Source organism: Peromyscus eremicus, chromosome 8a, assembly GCF_949786415.1.
Source record: "Peromyscus eremicus chromosome 8a, PerEre_H2_v1, whole genome shotgun sequence".
NCBI lineage: Eukaryota > Metazoa > Chordata > Mammalia > Rodentia > Cricetidae > Peromyscus > Peromyscus eremicus.
Window position 1 is genome coordinate 25,979,473 of NC_081423.1, and position 23,517 is coordinate 26,002,989.

General features: G+C 36.9%; 1 protein-coding gene across 1 annotated transcript in view; it reads left to right on the forward strand.

Annotated features, from left to right (window-relative positions):
• The first annotated feature begins 428 nt into the window (after nt 1–428).
• Nucleotides 429–23,517, forward strand: part of Gabrb2 (gamma-aminobutyric acid type A receptor subunit beta2) — a 211,419-nt gene continuing 188,330 nt past the window's right edge. Inside the window, exons 1-3 of the mRNA XM_059270364.1 lie at nt 429–567; nt 698–789; nt 1,737–1,804. Coding sequence (XP_059126347.1) covers nt 491–567; nt 698–789; nt 1,737–1,804 — 237 coding nt within the window. The 5' untranslated portion in view covers nt 429–490. The remainder of the gene's footprint in view (nt 568–697; nt 790–1,736; nt 1,805–23,517) is intronic.

Below are 23,517 nucleotides of genomic sequence, written 5' to 3' on the forward strand. Positions count from 1 at the left end.
ATATCTCCCCGGCTCCTTACACCCCATACCTCCTAATCTTTGTTTTTCATATTTAAGGACACACACACACACACACACACACACACACACACACACATGCAAATACACATCTCCAAACCCCACCACCCGTAAGGTGCAAAACTACCTTCTGCAACAAAAGAAACTTACCAGACGCTCTGGTTGCTTTTGTCTTAAAGAAAAAAAAAAGAACAACAACAAAGATTTTACTTTGAATGCACTTCTGGGGTGACAGTTTAATATTATTCAAACATGTACATATTACATACATATATGCTTTTCTCCCCTTTTCCCCTTTAATTTTTTTTTTTTTTTAAACAAGGAAAATCTCGGTCCCCGGCAGCCGCTGCTGCCCCTTTGATGTTTTGGTACGCCGTGCGCATGCGCTCCACATTAGAATTACTGCACTGGGCAGACTAAGTTGGATCTCCTCTCTTCAGTGAATCCCTCAATCCCATCAAAAACTAAAGGGATGTGCAGAGTCCGGAAAAGGGGCTACTTTGGGATTTGGTCGTTTCCCTTAATCATCGCCGCTGTCTGTGCTCAGAGGTAAGTGTCTTTTTCCTTTCTCACTTGTCAGGGCTCTGTCTGCATACCTCTCTGTGAGCACGGCTGTTGAAGATGCCGTGTGTGCTGGCTTCTTTATTCATTCCTGTTTATTGTCATTTTTTTTCTTTAGTGTCAATGACCCTAGTAATATGTCGCTGGTTAAAGAGACGGTGGACAGACTGTTGAAAGGCTATGACATTCGTCTGAGACCAGATTTTGGAGGTAATGGAATTGCCTTGCAAATAAGAAACAGCCCAGCTCCAGCCGAAGCTGTCTTTTGGGCTTTGTGTGCGCTCTCTTGCCTCTCCTTAGTTGTGGGTGCATGTGGTGTATGAAATGGTTCCCTATTTTACCATGCTGAGAAACGATCTAAACTTCAGTCAGTTTGTTACTGTCCAGCACTTGAGAGGTCTTTCAAAAACGACCCCCTTAGCATGTAATCAGACTTGATAACTGCTTTCCACCTCCTTCACCATGATAAATCTTTGTTGCCAGTCTGAGCTTTCCTGACATACAAGCCTTTTAAGTTTACTTAACGATGTGCCCAGGGCTGTCTTGTAATATGAGTATTTTTGAGGACAGGATGTGCAGGTAGTTGGCGGAGAGATGGCCTGAACTCCCTGTGCCCACCTACTTTGGAAGAGTTCTTGCCATGGTTTAAAGTGGCTCGTGTCTGGATACTCTCCAGTCCTCTAACGGCATAGGCGAGAATGGGGTCTGGGGGATGGAGATAGAGATAGCAGAGGGAGAAGGACATCTCTCTCTGCAGCCCCAGATAAGCTAGTGTGAAAATTTAATTTTGCTTCAGACTCTTAATGGGACTCAAAGAGTTAAAACCTACACACAGAAGTGTGTGGGTAAAAATGAGAAGGAGGGGGTTTCAATGCACACATTCCTAGGGTTATAACATTCTTCTGCTGCTGTGAGTTGTATGAATTCCCATGCTGAGGCATCGACATGTGTAGACACAGCTGGAATGATGGTCCCATCAACACATGTGTACATATTCCTAGAAGAGTGTTTCCTCACTCTTTGTGCCAAGGAGTAGGAAAGTGACGAACATGAGGATTAACTTTAGAGAGGGGGTTTCGGTAGGGTTCCTGGTGACAACTCTTGTTATGAATGACTAAGTTCTGAGAAGTCACATGGCTGTCCATCTTGGTTTGCAGGTCCCCCTGTGGCTGTAGGAATGAACATTGATATTGCCAGCATTGATATGGTCTCTGAAGTCAATATGGTGAGTATTAATGTTCATAGCTGTGCCTCTGCAATGCTTCATTTGGGGATGGGACAGTGTAGTCATTGGGGGTGTGGTATGCTTGAATATATGTATAGTATGGGGACAAGAGCATGGTATTATTTTGCCCTGGAACTCATGGTATATGTACTTATAGAACAACTCATTCTGGTTCTTGGCACTTTTTTCCAATTTGGATCCAACATTGTGTCTCAATACAGAGTGAATACAATACATCACACATTCACTTGTAAAAGGCAGCAGTATGCTGGAGGCCCCCTGCAGACTCTATGGTTCTAACAGCTTCTTGGAAGCCTTAGTTTGTCAAGGGACAATTCTGGGTTTGGAGATAAGTCATGGGAAAAGGAGGATTTGAATGTGACAGAAAATGTATCAGGGACTCTGTCTTATAAACTAAACTGTAACAAAGAGACTAAGTAATTGATCTTGGGACATTGATGCCCACTTGTTGCTTTGGGAGAAAGCCTCTTTATACTTGATGATATTCAGCATCCCCACCCCCCACTGCTCTCCATCTCCTTTAACCCCTTCTTGCTATCCCAGTGAGATAAAATAAAAGCTGGCCACTCTGTTTCCAAAAGGTAAGCTTAATAGCAAGTGCACTCTCTTATTGAATCAGCAATGTTATTCATCATGTGTACCATGCTCCTACAATTTACTGAGAGCCACACTCAGTACTTCTTTGGATAAAGAACAAGCACTAAGAAAGAGAAGTGTGGGAAGAACCTGTGTTCTCCAACAGGGAAGCACTTTTGGGGGGGTTTGCTTCATGCAGGAGCGCCCCCTGCTGCCCATGTTGGAGCACTACGGACATGCATGACAAGGACAAGTGTCCCAGATTCCCCCACTTAACTCAGGGGCATTTCTCCAGTGAATTTCTCTCTCTCTCTCTCTCTCTCTCTCTCTCTCTCTCTCTCTCTCTCTCTCTCTCTCTCTCTCTCTCTCTTGCTCTCTCTCTCCCATTTAGAAAGTCTGTCTAGACAGGCTGAACCTCAATGTAATATTCCAGTATTCCTTTCTGATCTGATAGCACACAGCACATTTCAGATTGTTCTATGACACCCTCCTGTCCTCCTGTCTGCAAAGTGGACGAATAATTAAAGAAGGAGATGAAGTGTGTGATCTTTTATACAAATACTTCTATGCCAGCCATTGGGACATGAAATTTAGGACATACTAATTAACTCAAGAAGTTTGAAGTATTAGAATTTAACCTAGGTCTCATCTCAACTTGAAAGAAGTTCCTACATTCCCAGAATTCAAAGAGGCCACTCATATAGCAATCACAAATGCTGGGCAGAAATGATTTAAAGGTGTCATAAGATTCTACATTTTTACATTTTACATAAACTCAAGGAGGTTAATTAATTGATCAATTAATTCAGCAGTGGTTTAATAAGAAAAATCACAATGTACACATTGAAATAGTTGTTTTATTGTATGGTACATGAACACAGAAGAAATACAATATTGGATGACTAGGAAACACACAGGTGATTTCCCCTGAGTGGATAGAGAATGTCTTTCTTAAGAAACTTATTTCTCAGATATGCAAATATTGACTTTTGTGGGATTTGAGAAGTATATCAAAATAAAAATAGAAAATGTCCTAATCTGGGTACCTCCATGATCCTAGGTACTTGACTCTAGATTGAATTGCTAACTGCTAACTTGAAAGTTATATAGAAATCAAGTAAGGTTTTGTATTTTCTAAGTGTGATTGTGTCAGGCTAATATCTCATCGATTTTCTTTTTGATTTATGTCCCTCTTCTCTAATAAAATACTATTTTACCAACTCCTTTGAAACATCACAAAATGATACTTTATAGAAGTATAAGAAAAGGCATCTATGAGATGAAGCAATGCTCACTAAATGACTCCAGGTTATGACAATAGGTTAGATAAGGACTTAGGTGCACTATGACCTTACATGGCGTATAATGGTAAACTTTTTTTTCTTCATGAATTTCATTGACATTTTCCCCCTGCATGCACCATTTTGGAGAGGTATCGAAAGTGGACACAATGCCAAGACCTGCTAGTCAAAATATAGATCCAGCTGAGGCAGGGTGTCATCACTTTGAGCTATTTACTGTTGCAGAGAAGTCATGGGATGTCGAAAGTGCAAAAATAAATGTCAGCTTGTAAATGGGACAACATTGTAGCATTAATGATTTGAAGCAAGTGTGAAAAATTTCAAGCCAGATTCCTTTCTTAGCTTAATGCTGACACTCATGGATTTGTCCAGCCACACTTTGAGCTGTTGAAAAACTTATATTTACTTCAGCTATCAGTCTTGTTGACCTAAAACTAAGAATATTTTTGTAACATATGTTGCTATTACCTTGTTTCTAAATATGGTTATTCTCTTGGAAGCAACAGATAAGTTAGACCCCCATTGGTAGCTCAATATAAGATGTTAATGTATATTGTATAAAGGCCTATAAGGGTTAGGATGTTTTAGTTATATTTAGTATCTAAAGAATGGTTGATTATTTATTTAAGTGCAATCTCAGCATTGATTAACACACACATTTCTTCATCAACATGGCTTGTGAACTAGTACCTAGTAGCTGTAACTTTTAGTATGGTGCATCTGCCTTTGAAGAATGAGAGTCCCTAGACCATTCACTCATTTGAACTGAAAGAATAAAAGTCTGTGTTGGAGTGATTTTTTGTTTTTGTTTTTGTTTTTTGTTTTGTTTTGTTTTGTTTTACAGATGACAATGGTATCTTGATCAAAGGTGTTAGATGCCAGCTCCATTTCTTAGCCACCCTGAGTTTATTCACAGTCAAAAAGGTCTTAATTTCCTTAAGTGTCGAAGGAGAGCTCTGTTCTACCATCCCAGATAACTACCAGAATTAGTAAAGTGGCATTGGCTGCACTTAACTTAATGATGAGTGAAAACCAGGCAAGCACTCAAGGTACCCAGTATCCACTCCCGCTGCTGGCCTGCGCTCCTGTGCAATGGTTGTGTGCCTCATTAGGTTGCTGTTTCTTCATGGTTGAAATAAGAAGGACACATTTAATTGACTTCCATCTCCAAGTTACATGCATCTCTAGTTACACTTGTTTGTTATGGTAACTGTTGAATATATTCAGGTTTCAGAAAAACTTTAGAAAAATGTAGAAAAACATCAAGGAAGTCGAAAATTTCTAAACAGTGCGTAATTTTGAGTTCCTAGGAGGGTGGTGACTGTGTGGCAGGCTCTTGACCTGGGTGACCATTACCCAGTGGAAGAGCTTTGGAAAACATGATCTCAGTCAGAATGCTGTTAAGCAGGAAGCTTGGCTCTGGAATGAAATATTTTTAGATGTCTTGGTTAAATTGGCAGGAATCTTTTTGTTAAGATTCTTTGATGAAAAGTGCATTTTACGATTCAAATTTGGCTCTGAGAATTATGGACCAAAATAGCTTTTTTCTTCATTTGAGGCAGATTCTTCATTTTGAAATGGCACATTTGCCAACCAACTGAAGCAATATTTCACTTTTCAGGAAAGAGTTCTAGTAAACACATTCACAAAATTACCTTTTTATGGAATGGCAAATGAAGAGAAGTAATGCTTTAAAAATATACAGATGTTTCTTGTATCGCCAGCTGCACAGCTTAAAATTCCATTCAAGAAATAGTAATTTAGCAGTTACTATAAGCAAGATATGTGTAAGGCCTGATGGACAGAGCAACAAAGAAGATCATCACTCTCCTAACCTCATATAACTTTATATTTGAGGGTGCATTACTCGTCAATTCTGCCTCAGGTTCCTACATTTGCTTCCCTGAGGCTTATCTTTTCTTTCAGGCCTTTGTGGAACAGCCAAGCAGGTGCCTAGTGTTCTTTGTCCACCATCAGTCTGTTGTCACTTCTTAATTTCAATGCTCGTTTAGTATTTGGCATGTCAAGTTGGCTTATTGGCTTCATAGTTCACCTGTCCACTTCTATCTTGTTGATGAATTACATCGAAACAAATAATATTGTCTCGGCCAGTATGGGATGTTTCCAGTATTGAATGAAGAATCCATTTCCAAAGCAGAAATTTGTTATCATTGCCTACCACCCATAATGTATATGTGGGGAAATAGAGCATAGAATCCCAGTGCTTGATTTGATGACATGCAACATTTAAAACAACAATGTAGAGTGAACCCCAATGTCAAGTGGTAAGTGCTTTGAAGGAGGACAGAACATTGTAGAAATATAGAATAATGATGAGCTACATAGAGGTCCAAATGGAGGTTAGAGATCTGTGGATAGATGCTCCAAGCAGAAAGTAAAGCTAGCAAAGGAGAGAATATGGCAAAGGAGAAAGAGATGGTGTCAGGGGTTTCCTGGGAGCTTTAAAAATCTGGTGTGATCCTGGGGCCATGGTGAAGTGTTGGTGATGTAGTCATAGACAGTGATCAGATTATACAGAGAAGGTGCATGCATGCATGTGTGTGTGTGTGTGTGTGTCTGACTGTCTGTCTGTCTCACTGAAGAGCTTGTTATTTTTTCCAAAGAGAGTGAGAACTCATGGAAAAATCTTAACAGAATAGCATAGTCTGACTCAAACCTCTAGAAGATGGATGTAAAGTGCAGGAAGTGAGCAGAAGTGGAGAAAGGTCTAAAGAACTATATGAAAACTAACTACAAAGGCTAGGAATCGTTGGTGAGTTAAGATATGACCGTAATGGAGGAGATATAAAACCCATTCACTTACAGATCAGAAATGGTAGGGTGTAGATGGATCCCAAGATTTTGTCTGTGTCATTTATTGCTATGGAGAACATAAAGGCAGTGGAGGCTGGAAGAATGAAGTGATGGTGTGTTCAGTTTGAGCAATGCTGAGTTTTCTGTGTGCATGCAGCATTCAAGTGGGGATAACTGGTAGGCGATTGAAAAATGGAAGCGTACAGCAGAGAAAGAAGAATGGTTGCCCATGGACTGGAACACTATTGGAGGTAACTGGGACTTATAACTATGAAGAGAAAAAGGGGGAAAAGATAGGTAAAAATGGGGGTCTGTGAGCACTGTGGTTTCCATGGCAGAAAACTGAAAGAGCTCAGAAAAGAGACTGATCAGCAGCTAAGATGCAGCCAAGAAGTGACCGGTGTAAGAACCATCAGCGAATGTCCTAGAGGCTGATGCTCGTGAGAGTTTAAATGAGAAACAAGCGATCAACTGGGTCTGGTGTTACCAAGATCAGTTTAGAGAAGTTGTGAGATTTGTCTCTCAGTCACGGTGACAGGAACATATTAAGAAAGCATGAGAAGCGTTTTAGTGATTGGAGGCCAACTGAACTTTTGAGGAGAGGAAAATGGCTGAAAAGAAAAAAAAAGAGCCATATGTACATTAGAAAGAAATACCTTTCAGGAGGCGGTAGGTAGAAGAGTCAAAGAGTGCTTGACTGAAGACTTTCATGTTCTCTGTATCACAGGAGACATTTTTCTAATGAGAAGAGGAGGCAGGATGACTATTGTGAAATAGGTAATGGGGGTCACTAGGCTAACTGAAAAGGGGATGAAGCATGAATGGACACTCAGTGGCCACAGTTTGGATTACCTCTCAACAAATTATGTGCAGAAGCTCTTCTCAACGTTGGCACATTACTCCCTTCCTCCTCCTTCTTTTCCTCCTCTTCTTCCCCATTTCCTCTCTACCTCCATTCCCATTTTCTTCCTTCCTCCTCACTTTCCTCTTCTTCATATTCATTCTTCTTTTCCTCATCAACTCCCTTCCCTTCTTTCCCTTCAGCGTTTTCTTTTTACTATTCCCATTCCTCTTCTTGCTGTTCACCCTTATTTGCATCCTTCTTCTCTCCATCTTTTTTCCTCTTCCTCCCTGCTGTCTTCCTCCTACTCCACCACCTGTGCAGTGTTCAGCAATCACCATAGTCATCACCGTCTCATTAATATGATAAAATAATTATATCCACTGTTTACTGAGTTCTTATGCGGTCATTGTGTTATTTCTCATTATCTCATTATCAAACCTCCCAGAAAAACAGATCATTACAATCAACTTATTTATGAAAAGAGAAACTAGATTTGCAGAGATGAGGAGTGACTTTTTCAAGGTGACACAGGCAGCAAATAATCACCCTCACATCGCTCAATATTAGCATCTCATTTTGACTGTCCTTTAATATGGAAAAGTCTAATTCTTTGATCATTTTCATTCCACCAGGACACTGTTCGGTTTTAATTCTTCTGAGGTGTGTGTGTGTGTGTGTGTGTGTGTGTGTGTGTGTGTGTGTGTGTAAGAAAACAGTGGATAGGTTAAATGAACCAGTCATTTATGAGATGTTACCGTCACTCCTTTCCCTATGTTTGAAACACCTCAGTCTAACACAAACCATTCCTCTACTCAGGCTCTTTATTCAGTGTGTACTGAATATGGCCAGGTGACTAAAGGAAGATTTATCTAAGATCTCAAGCAGTTGAGGAAGCTGATTGTCTGGGGTTAACTTCTTTCGTTGTTAATAAGTGTCAGTCATGGCCATGTCTAATTGTATTTTAGTGCTTCAGCAATGAGGGTCAGGTGACCATAGAAGTTACTAATTTATGATAAATAATTGTCATCAATGTTGCTGACTTGATTTTCAAAAGCTTTAATCTGTTTTAATGATTTTAAGCTGTGAGTAGGCACTGCATGAAAAGACCACACTCTTTCATTTTCTTTGTTCATTTTCAAGACCCCTGTTTCTTTCTGCTTCATGTTCTTCCATCTTTCCCATATGACCTAAACTCAATTCCATCACAAGCATGGAATCTTTAGACTTTTCATGCGTTTTTGAACATCTATTCCATTCAATAATCCCAATTTTCAAATCTCTTCCTTTCAGCTCTCTATCAGAGAACATCCTTTGCTGTTTCTCTTGCTGGGTATTTAGCAAGGCTTTGCTTGAATGAGAGGTGAATTAAAGATCTGACTATGGGGCTTACATTGTAAAAAAGGCAGATGGAGGGATCTTTCTTCAATGTCATAATTAGGAAGGCATCCTATATTTTATTTGTCTCCTAATCCATTACACGGTTACAGAATCCCTACAAGAGTATAAATCAGAGAAAATACTTTTTGGAAGGATGAGTTCTTGTTTTTTATTCATTCAGAGTATCTGAACTTTGGCACTCCTGGTATGTGGGATCAGCTAGCTCTCTTGTAGAGGGTTGTCATGTGTACCATAACGTGTTCAACAGCACCTCTTGCTTCTATTTATTAGATGCAAGTGGCAACCACTAAATTAGGAAAACCAAAAAATGAAGAATCTGTGGTGTTAAGAATAGCATGCTTTTGTCTTCAAGCAGAGAAGAAAAAGCATTCTTACTGAACAATGTTTTTCTGTATTTAATGGCCATTCTCATTTATGTTCAGAAGTCTATTGTGGGTAAACTATTTAAAACCACACAGAAATCTGCATCCTTGTTAGTTCTTTCAAATTGTTTTCATTTGTGTTCATTACATTTTAATTCTTGTTCTTATTCATATTTTGCAGAGTGCTCTTAGTTATTTTATGGTATTATAGAGTGCATTTTAATTTAATAGGACAGAAACATTTTTACAATTATAGTGATGAGAATACATAACATCATTATCACCAAGGCAAACTAGAGTTTCTATGCATTCTTTCTATAATTCTGTAGATGTGCAAACATATGAATATATTTATTGATCACTCACCTGTTATTCATTGACTGCTATTAGAAAAAAATCTGTTGTATCTATTTAATAGAGGTATACAATTATGGCAATTGACTCACTAAAAAGATATAAAACCAAACTTTATATGTTTCTAGTCATGCATCTTATTTGCCAAACATATAATATATTATATTACTCTATCATATTGTATATTACTCAAGGAGATAAATGGGTTGTCACAATCTATATGGAGAAGTCTGGAGAGGTGTTTTGCCTGTTGGCTTTTGCTGGCAATTTTGTTAACGTGCTCTAGGCATTTCTATTGCCAACTCTCATTTCCTTGCTCTGTAAGTTGGCACCTAGTGTCCATTTTCCTGCCAAGAGGTCTTCGCTAAAAAGTAATTCTCAGGCAATTGAAGGTGATATAAATTTCCTTCTAACACAACAGCAACAATTAAATTAATGAAGTTTTAAAGGTGGATTAATGTATATCTTAGGAAAGGGATATGTGAGTAAGCTATGGAGGAAGACCAGAGCTTGGGAAGCCAGCCTTTGCAAGTACTTCTGATGCTCAGCACAGGCCTGACGATCTCAAGATGTGCAACCACTGAGGGCTGAATTTTTTGACTGTCATTGGACAGCTCTTTGGAAAATATTCATCAAGTGCTGACTAAACGTGTGCCTTGTTGGTAAGGTTTTATCATAGTTATTGAGGTAGATTTTACGTTAGAGTTAAGTCTTTCTTTGCAAAATAAAATTCATCTTTATTGCAGAAGTTGAAAATGAGAGGACGATAGAGACCATCTCAGGTGATGAGACGGGAATGTGAACATGCAATGCACAATGAAATGCTGAGGATTAATTCATACTGTGACCCTCGAGTCTTTCTGTGCTAGCAGTCATGTCCTCTGAGTCTGTGCCCAAAACCTGATTTAGTAAGTGTGAGGCAGAACTTCACTTGTTTGAGAGTTCTCAGGAATCACAGAAGTAAGCATTGTTAGGGTATGGCATTCTTTTAGAAACACTAGTTTACAGTGAAATTAGAAGTGAACTTGGTATTTTCACCATCAAAGGCAATGAGAAACAATTGGCGAGTCTCTAACTATGATGAAAGCTTTTGCAACAATAAAGTGTGATGCTCTTGTCAGAAGACCTGTTTTCAATCACCAGTACACATATCAGGTAGCTCCCAATTGCCTGTGACTCCAAGTCCAGAGGATCCAATGTCTCTGGCATCCTCTGGAACTTGCACTCACATTTGCACACCTACACATAGACACACATACCACGTGCATGCACATAATTAAAAATAAAATATTTTTGAAATGTAAGGTCTGGATGGTTAAGCACCTTAAAGATCAGTAATTTTTCAGCACCCAATTTGTTCAAAATTATTAATCAAAAATATTTAAAATATTTATCTGTAGGTTTTTACATGGCAGTGATGTGACTCAGCATTGCATTACTATGGTAGAACCCTGAATGAAGCACGAAACTCTTACGGTTTTAGAGGAGATAGTCCAGAGTCATTGAGCCTTGATGCCTGGAGACTGTAGTGGCCCAGCAGCCCATGGCTAGACAACAGAAAAAGAGGCCTATTCACCCCATGGCAGCTGAGCAGGTCCCACTGCTGGTGACCAACCTTCCTCCCTCTAGACACCACTTTTTTTTTTTTTAAAGATTTATTTATTTATTATGTATACAGAAGAGGGTGCCAGATCTTATTACAGATGGTTGTGAGCCACCATGTGGTTGCTGGGAATTGAACTCAGGACCTCTGGAAGAGCAGTCAGTGCTCTTAACCTCTGAGCCATCTCTCCAGCCCTAGACACCACTTCTTAAAGGCTCCTCTCCCAGTTACTACTTTACCCTGGAGACCGAGGCTTCAACATGTAAACCTTTGTAGACATTTGAAATCCAAACCGTAACAAGGCATTTTAATTAAATAAACAATTAATCAAATAAATAAATAAAACTCAATATTCCCGCTATTATTTTCTTTTAAAATTTAGGTTGAACTGTTTCTACTTTTATATAAATCTTATTATTTTAGTCTCCTATTAAGTATTTCAGATACACAAATCTGGCTCATAAATGTCTTCCTCATAATTATTAATATATAAATACTCATGGTGATTTTATATCTGTTATAAATATATTTGTAAACAGTTTATATAACTTATTTTATATTGTTATCTGACAGCATTACAAAATCACTGTCATATTATATATTGATATGTACAGTTTATATATTGACATACAACAAATTTTATCACTTTAAATCTGCTAATTAATAGATTTTGTTATTTTTGGCCCGTCACTTCATTTTGACAGGAAGAATTTACTATTGATAGTTATTAGAGTTTTTAATCTTTTATAATAAATACAAATTAAAAACTTCATTCCACAATGCCAGTTTCATGTTCATGCATTTTCTGTGAAAACTATTGCTAATATTTATTTTATAAAGGTGTTACAGTTTCATAAGGGGCTCATTGTTGTGTGTATGTAGATGAGCAATGACATTTGTGTAAACACATGTTATATGTATACATACATATGTACATATATACATGTGCATATACATGAATATACATATTTATGAATGCTAAGGTGCCTAAATACATTGTGTAAGTCCATAATTTAATAACAAAAATTATATTTCATAATTTAGAATACTTTTATGCCCATCATTTTTCATGGCTACTTGGTTCTGGGATTTCTCTCAGTGCTTAATACTACATAGAAAATCGTTTATTTTATTTTAGATAAATTACACAACACAATTAATCTAATAACTGAAAGAATTAACTGCTCATTTTTATAGATGCACAGACTAAATTTTGAGTAATTAACCTGTCCATAGTCACATGATGATAAAGGTCACCATCACTGAGGTTTAAAACCTTGGGCTGTTTGACTCTAACAATATATATATGCCAGTGTATTTATGCACTAATATACTATGAAACATACTCAATTGTAATATTTAAACAGGACTTTATTTTTTAAAGACCTGTAATATTTTGACTCTATTCTCATTTCAATACTGGTTTAGAATTTTTCAATTTCCACGAAAATAGGATCTTGTTAATAATCATGTAAAATTCAGCCTTTTTTCTGTATATTCTTTTGTTAAAAGCAACATGAGGTAGTGAAACTTCAAAAGATAAAATTAAGTATTTAATGTTTTCTATGACTATATCCACATTTTTCCTACCTTGAAGCTTCTAACATCTGAAACAGAAAAAATAGTATTTTTGAATGTTGTTTACTCTTTTTACAAAGCAGGACTTGTTTATTTAAAACAAAGCTTTGCCTATTCCTGTTGTTTGTTTTGAGACTGTGGTAAATTAGATTGACAGTGAACTGTACATTTGAGCACCTAGCCATTCAGTCAATTACAAAAATAATTTTTAAACATTGATTTTTTTTTTTTGTGAGCATCTGAGTTTTCAAGAGTTGGACTTCAGATCTTTTATTTTCTCCTCTTTTGTTCATTTGCTCAGAGAGTAGATGGTCAAAGTTCTGGTCTCATGCTTGCTAGCTAGGCATGGTCTATGACTGCAATGTGTCTCAGGGAAACTCTTTTCACCATTAATCTTGAATGAAATGGAGTATGGGTTCATTAAAGAAGCAACACAAGCAAACTTTCCCGCATGGCAAAGAGTTTTGAGTATGACTGAACAGCTGTGGATGAGCAGGGTTTAAATTCTGATCCCCATTTCTGTACTCATTCTTTAGTTCTCGTCTGCTTGCTGTTTTTATGCTGTTGTATTTTAAAGATGTTACACAGAGAAGAGAGTGGGGTAGATTGAGGGAATGATGAACACAGAAGGCTTGTACCCTTGAGTCTGAAGCATGTCTTCACTACCTAGGACAAAGAAGGCTTGTGTTTTATACTATCACCGACTCTCACTTGGTATGAAATGTGTGAAGTATGCAATATGCACTACGTAAGGATGTGTCCATAACCCAGAATGGGCTTTTGATTTGTCTCTTTCTTTTTTCCCCCTTATTCCTAACTTTACCTAAGCACTTGCATATGTGAACCGCACTCTCTACCAATGACTCCATGCCCAGATTTTGCCCTTCCAAATTTAGGTAATATAGAATCAAATTTATTAAAGTATATGTAGATTTCCTTTGTTCTTTGAAGCTGTAATACTTCATACAAAAAGCAGTTGAATTTGAAAGAAAATTAAAGATTCACTTGGGAAATGAATTGTAATTTTGACCTGTAACTGGGATATTATTATGACTAATTTTACAACTCATTTTATTGATTAACATCTATGATACAGTACAATTTTAAATTCATTTCTTATTTAAAAACCTATGAAATAAGTTCTACAATCACATTCTGTGGATGTGGACTGAGGATTTAAAAGATGAAGCTAGGGCCTAATTACATCCAGGACAATACAGCTCTATGTATGATGCTTCAGAAAGTGTTGGGAGCAGAGCTGAAGCCTGCCCCTGCCCCACCCTGAAAGTTTTTCTAAAGTTAATAGAAAAAGAATTTGCTAAGAACTGAGGGGATGTGGCCTTGCCATAGTCTCCAAAGGTGATGATTATTGGTCTACACTTGAGCTTAATAGGCAATCTTTGTGTAATCCACAAAACTGACATGAGTAGAAGATTAAAAAAAAAGTTTGCTACACTGTGAAAGCATATAGGTTCAGTCAGTTAGCTATGAATTCCGCTAGTAATTATCACTTCCAGCCCCAGTAGGATTTGTGAGTAAATTGGAGATTATAATTTATATTTTTCTTAGCTGTTGTACATTAGCTTTCATTCCTGAGAAGTGAATTCAGTTCTTGCTCAAAACAAAAATGTGCTCAGAAGAAAGTATTTGCTAATCCTGGGAATTAAGAACAAAATTAGATTTTGATTAAATTTTAGGAGAGACTCTTGGAGCCAAGAAAAATTAACCCTCCACATCACACTTGCCATTTTTATGGGATGACACCTCTCTCAGAATGCTCTAGTGATTAGCATTTCAGTTTCTGCAAAATAATAGCTACACGTGTGTCAACTCCACTCAAAAGACTTCAGTTTGAGCAGATGCATATCTACGTTCTGGAAAGTATGTTGTGTAGAAAAACACACATATGATATCTTTATCTTTAATATACTCTTTCTAAATTCCACATGAATTGATAAGAACAAAGTCAGAAAAAATGTCATGTATATAGATAATTCTGTTTGCACACACACACACACACACATTTTACATAATCACCAAGTTATATATTGTGTATATTTATTTAGAAAGCAGAATCCTTCAATTGAAGATTGCTATCAAATATTAACAGATTAATTCTACACTTATGAAATAATATTTATATCAAAAGGAAGACACCAGAAGCCCCAACTTTATCCTTTATTTGTAGCTGATAAAATTTATATCATGGGACAGCTTTCCTGAGTTCTAGACAATAGTTTTTTTTTTTTAATTTGCTAGTGGAGGAGTTGAAATGTGTAAGATACCTTTCAGTTACATTTTATTTGTAAATTCTTGCTACATTTTATTTGTAAATCAAGTTCATTTCTCTGCCACACAATTTTCTCCATATTTTATGACTTTTAAAAATCTGGATGCTTTTCTTTTCTTATTGCCATTAAAATATTTTTTTCTGAAAAGCCATTCATGCACCGGGATAAGTCCTGGTCCCTAAGAAGGTTTAGTTTAGTCCCATGCATATTCTCCCCCCAATCCGGACAGGTTAGCCTTCACACACAGAGGAGGGGCTTGGTCCTGCCTCACCTCAGTATGCTAGACTTTGTTGACTCCCCAAGGGAGGCCTTCCCCTCTCTGAGGAGTGGATGGGGGGATGTCAGGGGGTGGGAGAAGGAACTGGGATTGGTATGTAAAAATGAAAAAAAAAAACACCTTTTTTTAAAATAGATAAATTAAAATATATTTTTCTGGCCAGAAAAAAATGACAAATGCATGTGATTACAATTGCAAAATTAATATAAAAATTTCAGACTTTGTAGAAATACTATTAATAGTAAATATATTGATCATAAAAAATAAAATCGGATAGTATTATTATGCTTTCAGGTATATTTATGGCTGTCAGCATTTTGTTAATATCTTTGGATGCTCTTTATAGCCATTCTAATGATTGCATATAATTTTAATATATACATGTACTATATTTATGAAATCAATCCTCCATGGATGAACCTCATTATTTGGAGTAATTTTTGCTTTGCTATTATGAAATAAACAATATAAAGTACTTATATATCTTCATATCGGCTATACTTGTAAAATTATTTTTTCTGCTTTTAGATCTGTAATCTTTACTCTGTAATTGATTCATTAATATTTACCTGTACTTTGTGCTAATAGTAATTTTATGTTCAAGATAATGAATCATCCTCATTATGTTTATATTTATTTTAAACTTTCTTATACTCACTCATTCATTCTATACATATAACATATATATATATCACTATTTTATTTGAATATTAAATTGTCCTGAAATTTCCTATAGATCAGATTAGGAAATTTGTTTCTCATGGGTTCTCCCATATTGAAAAACATGACTTTCCTCCCTACTGCCCCAGTTTACCTATATTCTTTTATGTGATTCATAAAATTCTATAGTTTTCTTTATGTGAATCTTGCAAATGTCTTGATAAATTTATTCCTACAAAGTCTATGCAGTTCTTAAATTTATATTTCAGTACTTTAGATTTTTATGAGTAGTCTGGATGGGAAATTTTACATTCAATTTTTTATTCTTAGCCAAACGAACAAATGTCAAACAGACATCTCAGGAAAAATCACTATTTAGCTTTACCATTCTTGCTACCATATCTAGTTCAGTCTATGGTGAGATGCCCCTGATGCCACTAATACAGTTGCACCCCCTCCCACCACACACACATAAAATTGTACAGTCTTTTAAGGGAAGTCTATTATTAATCAACTTAGAGATATAAAAGTATGACTGCTTACTTTTAATTTCAGTTTTCTAATCTGTCCCAAACAACCAGCATGCATTGCCACCGAGGACAGTGTCTTAATGCCCCTTGAATTTCCTAAAATATTCTTTTGAATTAATTGTCTTTGCAGGGGTTGTCCCATCTGTATCCCTCATATTGTAAACTTACTGAAAATAAGAACTTCTATGAATATAGTAACCATGATTCCACTGTGTGCTATGTTTACATATTTTAGCAATGACTTGGAGTAGAGTTGATTTATTTACAAATTATAAGGAAGAGATATCTTATGCTAAAATAGTTCTAATCAGAAAAATAAAATAGTGCATCTGACACTCTGTACACAAATATTACCTCATATAGTTCTTTCATAGCAATGGCTTGGCAAGATTCAACATTCAATCAGAATTGGCTTGTGTCCTGCCAGCTGGTACCTTAAAAACAAGGACCATAAAAACTCTCCCATCACAATAGTCTAAGGCAATCATTGTCTGGCCACTTTTATTACCATGACTTGATAGTCTGATTTATTGATCTGTTTTGATGGCCATGATGACCCATTTAGCTCATGATTTCTAGAAAACACCATGAAATATGTTACTGAAGAAAACACAGCACACATTTAGATTTTTAGATGGTGGGGTAACTTTTGTTTTAGTTAAGTCAATATGCCTTTGAGAAAAGGACAAGAGATTAGAAGCTACAGAAAGGCATTTCTGTTTTGTTTGTTTGTTTTGTTTTGTGTGTGTTTTCCTTTTAAATACACGAAATGCTTAGTTTCTTTTTAGTAGAAATTTTACTAATTCTCTGTGAATTTCATAACATACCTTTTGATCTTATTTGTCTCCATAACTCCTCTCTGATCTATCCCAACTTCCTACATACCCCAACTTTGTGTCTTGTTTTTAAAAACAGCCTTTCAAGTTAAATTTATGCTTCTATTATACTGCTGGGTTTGGGGCCATCCACTGGAGTGTAGCCAACCTACCGAAACTATACCTTTAAAGAAAAGTAATTCATCTAGGTGAAGTCTTCAACTCTCAATAGCTCCTCTGTCAGCAGTGGGGGCTCATGATCTCCTCCACTCTCCATGCGGGAGTGTTGACTGCCTTGAGCCTTTGCAGATTCTTACCCAGGCAACCACAGCTGCTATTGAGTATAATGTCTTGTTTTGGTCCAGTTCTTTCCAGTCTTTGATTCTTAAAAATCTCCCTTCCACTTCTACAATAGTCTCCGAGCCTTGAGGTGAGGTGAAATATAGATGTCTTTTGTGTGGCTGAGCACTCCACTGACACTGTTCTCTGCACCATGACCAGATGTGCACTTCTGCACTAACCACTGTCCACTGCACAAAGAAACTTCTCTGATTATGGCTAAGAGCCACAATAATCTATAGGTATAGAGAAACAAATTTAGAAGGCAGTTTGATACTTTTGATACTATGTTCATTTAGCAAGATATAATAATAATAATAATAACAATAACAACAACAACAACAACAATAATAATAATAAATAGGTTTACCCTTGTACCAGTGAGTTCCCCAATTAGGAGTTCACAGCCATGTTTACAATATTATACTTGTATTTCCTCTGTGGAGTGGAAACCCACAGAAATTGGTTGATTGCCTTCCTAACATTCCTGCCACTATTACACTATTACACTCATAATCATATCTTGCCATGCAGGTGATTGTTCAAGTTCCCAAGGTTTACAGTTGGTAAAACTTTTGAATGTGTGCATGTACACTCATCCACTACACAAAAAAGAGATGAAAAAGCATTAAATGTATCTTGGAGTACATGTATTTTGCACTATTAATGGAAATGTTCAAGTATTTCTGTTAAAGCTTGCCTTTGTTTATGCAGTTGGCTGAATATGTTTATTACTCCATTTCTAGAATTTGTTACACCTGAGATTTTATGTTTATTCATTATTTCATCATAATAGTTAAACCTATTTTTTTTTGTACAATTCATCACTCATGTTCAGCTCTGTGCTTTGATTTAGTTTGCAATTTTGTCTACAATTTCAGTACATAAAGTTGAGAAATTTGCCTATAGGTGGCAGGTTAGATATTGTAGCTATCAGTTGTTAATCAATTATTAAAGACTTCTGCATCATCTATCATCTCTAAAATACAGCCAAGGCAGTCTTTATTTTGTATTCCAATTTGCTTTGTACTTAATCATGGAGTTGTATGAGCTAATAATGTATGGATGCTTTTAACACTGTTAGTATTTTGATTACTATAGTAATTAAAATCAGGAAAATCTTAACTCATTGTCCATATACATTTAATCTCACTAAACAAATATCATCACAACCTTTTAGCCATGCTTCAGAAGTCAGTACCATTTTGTTTCCTTGACTATTCTAACCATATGCAGGTTGAGCTCAAAAGAAATCTGACTCATGGTGGTTACATAAGAAATGAATTAAATTAATGTTAGAATAACCTGTAATCTCTTTCATTAGAGCTTCTTGTGCTCAGGAAGTTATGGCACAACCAAATTATAGTTTTATTTAGAAGTTATTACCGCTTGCATTCAACCAGCAATTTTTACTCTAGGATGTTTCAGTTCAATTTGAGAATTTGCTTTCGAAGCCTTTGTGCTGTATTAACTCTGCATTCCTTTACTGATGTAAGACTCGGCATGTCAGTAAGGATGACAGTGGTGTATCAGGAGTCTTCAAGGGATGCTTCTTATAGTTGGCCAGCAGATCCAACTGGATATTTTAGCCAGCAGCATTCCTTTCTGAAGCTTGTATGCTGAAATTATCACTAAGATTAAGAAAGAAACTAAAAACCAGAGCTAAACAGAAGCATCAAATTGTACATAAAATGTGGTTTAATAGGGCTTAATAGTGAATAAATATGCCTTAATAAATCAGATGTAAGAAAAATTAACTATTTTATCACTATTTTATACAAGCCTTTAAAGTTTCTTTCTTTTTTTGTTATTGTTGTGTTTTTGTTTTTGTTTTCAATTTTGTTTTGAGATAGGGTCTCACTGTGTAGCTCTGGCTGTCCTGGAACTCACTACGTAGACCAAGCTGGCCTCAAACTCATAGAGATCCACCTGCCTCTGCCTCCTGAGTGCTGGGATTAAAGGCATGCACCAACTACCATGATCCACTCCTTTAAAGTTTCTCTTTAAAATATTGAGTATTTTTGAAATTGGTCAACTTCTTTTAAAGAACGGAATGCAACACAATCTATATTTTATTGCAGGACCAGAATAAAATACATTTTGTAGTTACTTCTACAACTATTAGAAGTGCATTTTGTTTCTTAAAACTAATAAAGGCAAGTGAAATTTTGCAGAGTGGATGCTTTTTCTTTGATGTTTTTATAAACATTGTTAACAATGCATTGCCCATAAATAGTTTGGCTGTAGATCTTGTCTCTTCATGTACTAGTTATGCAGCACTGTTTAAATTAATTGACTTATTAGACCATCAGTTTTCCCACCAGTTGTATGAGAACATGAATGGTGTGAACTTCAAAAGGTTATCCACCAAAGTAAATAATTTAATATACATACTTGATGTATTAAAATTTCTGTCCATTACAATATATCTACAAATAGTATCCACTAAAATATGGCACGCAGCCAGGCTTAGTGGCATATGCCTTCAGAATTCCAGCACTTGGAAGGCAGTGGCAGATGGATCTCTGTGAATTCAAGACCACTCTACATAGTGAGTTCTAGGCCAGTCAGGGGTACATATTGATACCCTGACTCAAACAAAACAAAAAAAGCAAAAACCCAAAATATGATATACATTAAATTTGCATGATTCCATAGGAATTTCAAAACACACCTGACCTCAGCTTTCATGTATGGGCAGCAAAAGAAGACAGTCATACCCTGAGAGGCACATGGATGTTAATGATCAGAGGAGCCATTCCATAGAGAGGTACTAGAGTTAGATCCAGCAAACCTACATTCTAAATTTATCCTACCTTCTCACTAGTGTGTGACCTTGAGTCAATCTTTTATTTTTCTTTCTCTGAGCCCTGGTTCTATTTCTGTGGATGCATTAAAGGATTAATATGCTATACCAGTTTAGAATTTTTTTTTCAAAAAATGAATTAAAAAATGCTAGATTGTTTTAAATTCTTAAATTAGCAATCATACATGGGCAGAGCTAGGAAGACAAGAGCTTTTGTTATTCGTGATGAAAAGGGAGATAAGAAAAGGTGTTATGCTGTCCATTAGAAACTCAGCTCTTTCCTCCTGGATATTTTGTGATTGTTTTGTAGCAGGGCTTTGTTGATTCCACAAAGCCTCAGCTGGCTAATCCTCCCAAGGTGTTCCATCTGCAGGAGTCTGCAGGAGATTTGTTAGGTGCTAATATTTCCATATGCTAATATCTGTTCATATGTCTGAAAGGAATTCACTGAATAGCTGAAATGGGAAAGAGGACACTGACTCTCCTCTCAGCTCTTTGTAAGGTACTTTTGTTCCCAAATCATACGTATCTAGTCTTAAATGTGTGATAACACCTAAGGGGCTTTTAAATACACATTGGGCTAACAAGAGCTTCATTTTCAAAAGATAGAGTTCCACGGTTCATGTACAGAAAATGACACCTTTTTTTCCCCCTGAAAAAAGAGCAGGACTTGCCCAGGGACATGAAGGCACTCTGACATAGTGTTATGGCTTCTGACTTAGATGTTACAGGAAAAATAAAAGAATTGAGTCCTCGGTGTACAGTGGAGCAGGGAAGGGAACACCATCCTCTCAGATTCACATAGAAATTGTTGTCAAGGTCATTTTCAAAGCATGAAAAATAGTAAAGTAGAATCTAAAATTTCCAAAGACAGGGCCATTTCTGACACAGAAGTATGCTCTGACACTACCAAGCTTCTCAGATAACCATCTTAATAACATGATTTAAGTGTGATCTTTCACCTACTGTATGAAAGACCTTTCCGTGCACATACAACAAGAATATTAATGCTACCATTTTTACCACAGTTCATCATTTTGAAGGCGACTTCACATTATCTGTCTCACCCACCATCTTTGAGAAGTGAACCCAAGTGTTTTCCCACCCTGATCCATTCCTTCTCCCCTCATCTTAAGAAGTGAATTTTATAGATCTTAAGTGTCTTGTTATTGCATAAATCCTATAGTTACTGTTGCACAAAATGTTCTCCAAGCCATACCTCAGGAGTTCAGCTGGGCCTGCTCATGAGTGGTTATTATCGCTGGGCGGATTGACTGATGACATTCCTTCACGGAAGAAGGTACAGGGAGGGTCACAAGACCCTCAACAGAGTATCTAACCACCTCTTCCAACAAGTTGTATGCACATAACGTTCAGTGCTTGGGGAAGAGGTAGGATGTATAGATGGGAAAAGACTGGTGGAGGGAAATCCATCAATATGGCTATGGTTAAGACTTTCCAGTGAGGCTTTTTAGGCAAAGAGAACTCACATTCCTGTAAGTAACACCTCACCTGTGTTCTGTAAGTATTAATCCCTGAAATAAATTATGGCAAGATCATACCTCAGTTTGTTGTTGTGACCTTTGGAAGTAGATTTGTTTACAGCTTTCCCAGGGAAGACATTTTAGCAATAGTTACAAATTAGTTAAATTTGAACTACAGCTCTGGTTTTCCAAGCTCAGGCCTGGTGCTAGACCTATTGATTCAGGAAGCAGATTATAAGAAGTATAGCTAATTTTGTTTATTCAGTATTAAGAAAGAGCGATTGATGAGGTTTTTGAGAGCATTGATTAGTTAGTTGTGGTTAGTTTCGACTCATTATTTTAAAGAGCTGCTAAACCTGATGGTCACTCCTAAAGGGGCAAATGGAATTTGATGAATATCATTGTATTTTATTGCCTTTGGTAACTTGGAGAACCCCGTAAAGCCAATGGCCCTCCATCTTCTTTATCCATGTGAGATTTGTCTAGGTTCAAAGCACTGCCACATGTAATCAGGTATCATAAATCTTAGATGTTCTTAGTAACAGCCAACAAAGTAGACCTCCTCAGACAAGCCTAAAAATCAGTAAATATGCTTTGTTGTACCTGTTTTCTAAAGCAATGTATCACAGCAGCAATTGACTTCTTAGCAAGCTTTATTGATTATTGAGGTTTAATGTGGCAAACTGTGATGAGGAGCTTAGCTGTGCTTCTTTCCCATTCAGGTCATGGAAACAAATATGCTTTACCCAGATTGCTGGAGTATACACATACACATATGCACACTCACACACTAACACACACACACACACACACACACACACACGCACACATATATACACCCCAACACACACACCTATCACATACACACATATGCACACATAGGTGCACACACACATTCACACACCAGCACACACATACACACACCAACATACATACTTGCACAAACACATGCACACACGTATACACACCAACACACACATCACACACACATGCACACATACACATACATACATGCACATACATACAAGCACACAGACTTATACACACCAACACACACATGCACACACACATACACACCAACACATACATATCACACACACACACATATGCCCACACATACATGCACACACATACACACATGTACAAACACACACATGCACAGAAACATGTACACACAAACACACACACACACACAGCTGTTTGTGGTTAGGCAGGGTTCATACTATCATAGGATACATGAATGCTTGTAAACCACTTTTCACTTTAAGAATTGATGGTCTGAGTCCTGGTGGCAGTATTTATATACTGTCAAGGATTTGTGCATTTAAAAAGTTATATAATATCTCCTGGGTAGTGGTGGTACACGCCTTTAATCCCAGCACTTGGGAGACAGAAGCAGGCGGTTCTCTGTGAGTTCAAGGCCAGCCTGGTCTACAGAGTGAGATCCAGGACAGGCACCAAAACTACACAGAGAAACCCTGTCTTGAAAAACACCCCCCAAAAAGTTATATAATATCTGAACCTTGGTTTCCTCAATTGTGAAATGAGGGAATTGCTTGAAGATTAAATATTATATATGCAAAGCTCATATGTAGTGATATGTCTATCTACAGAAAACATTGAATGTCAGGCTGAGTACATACATGAATATTACTAGTCT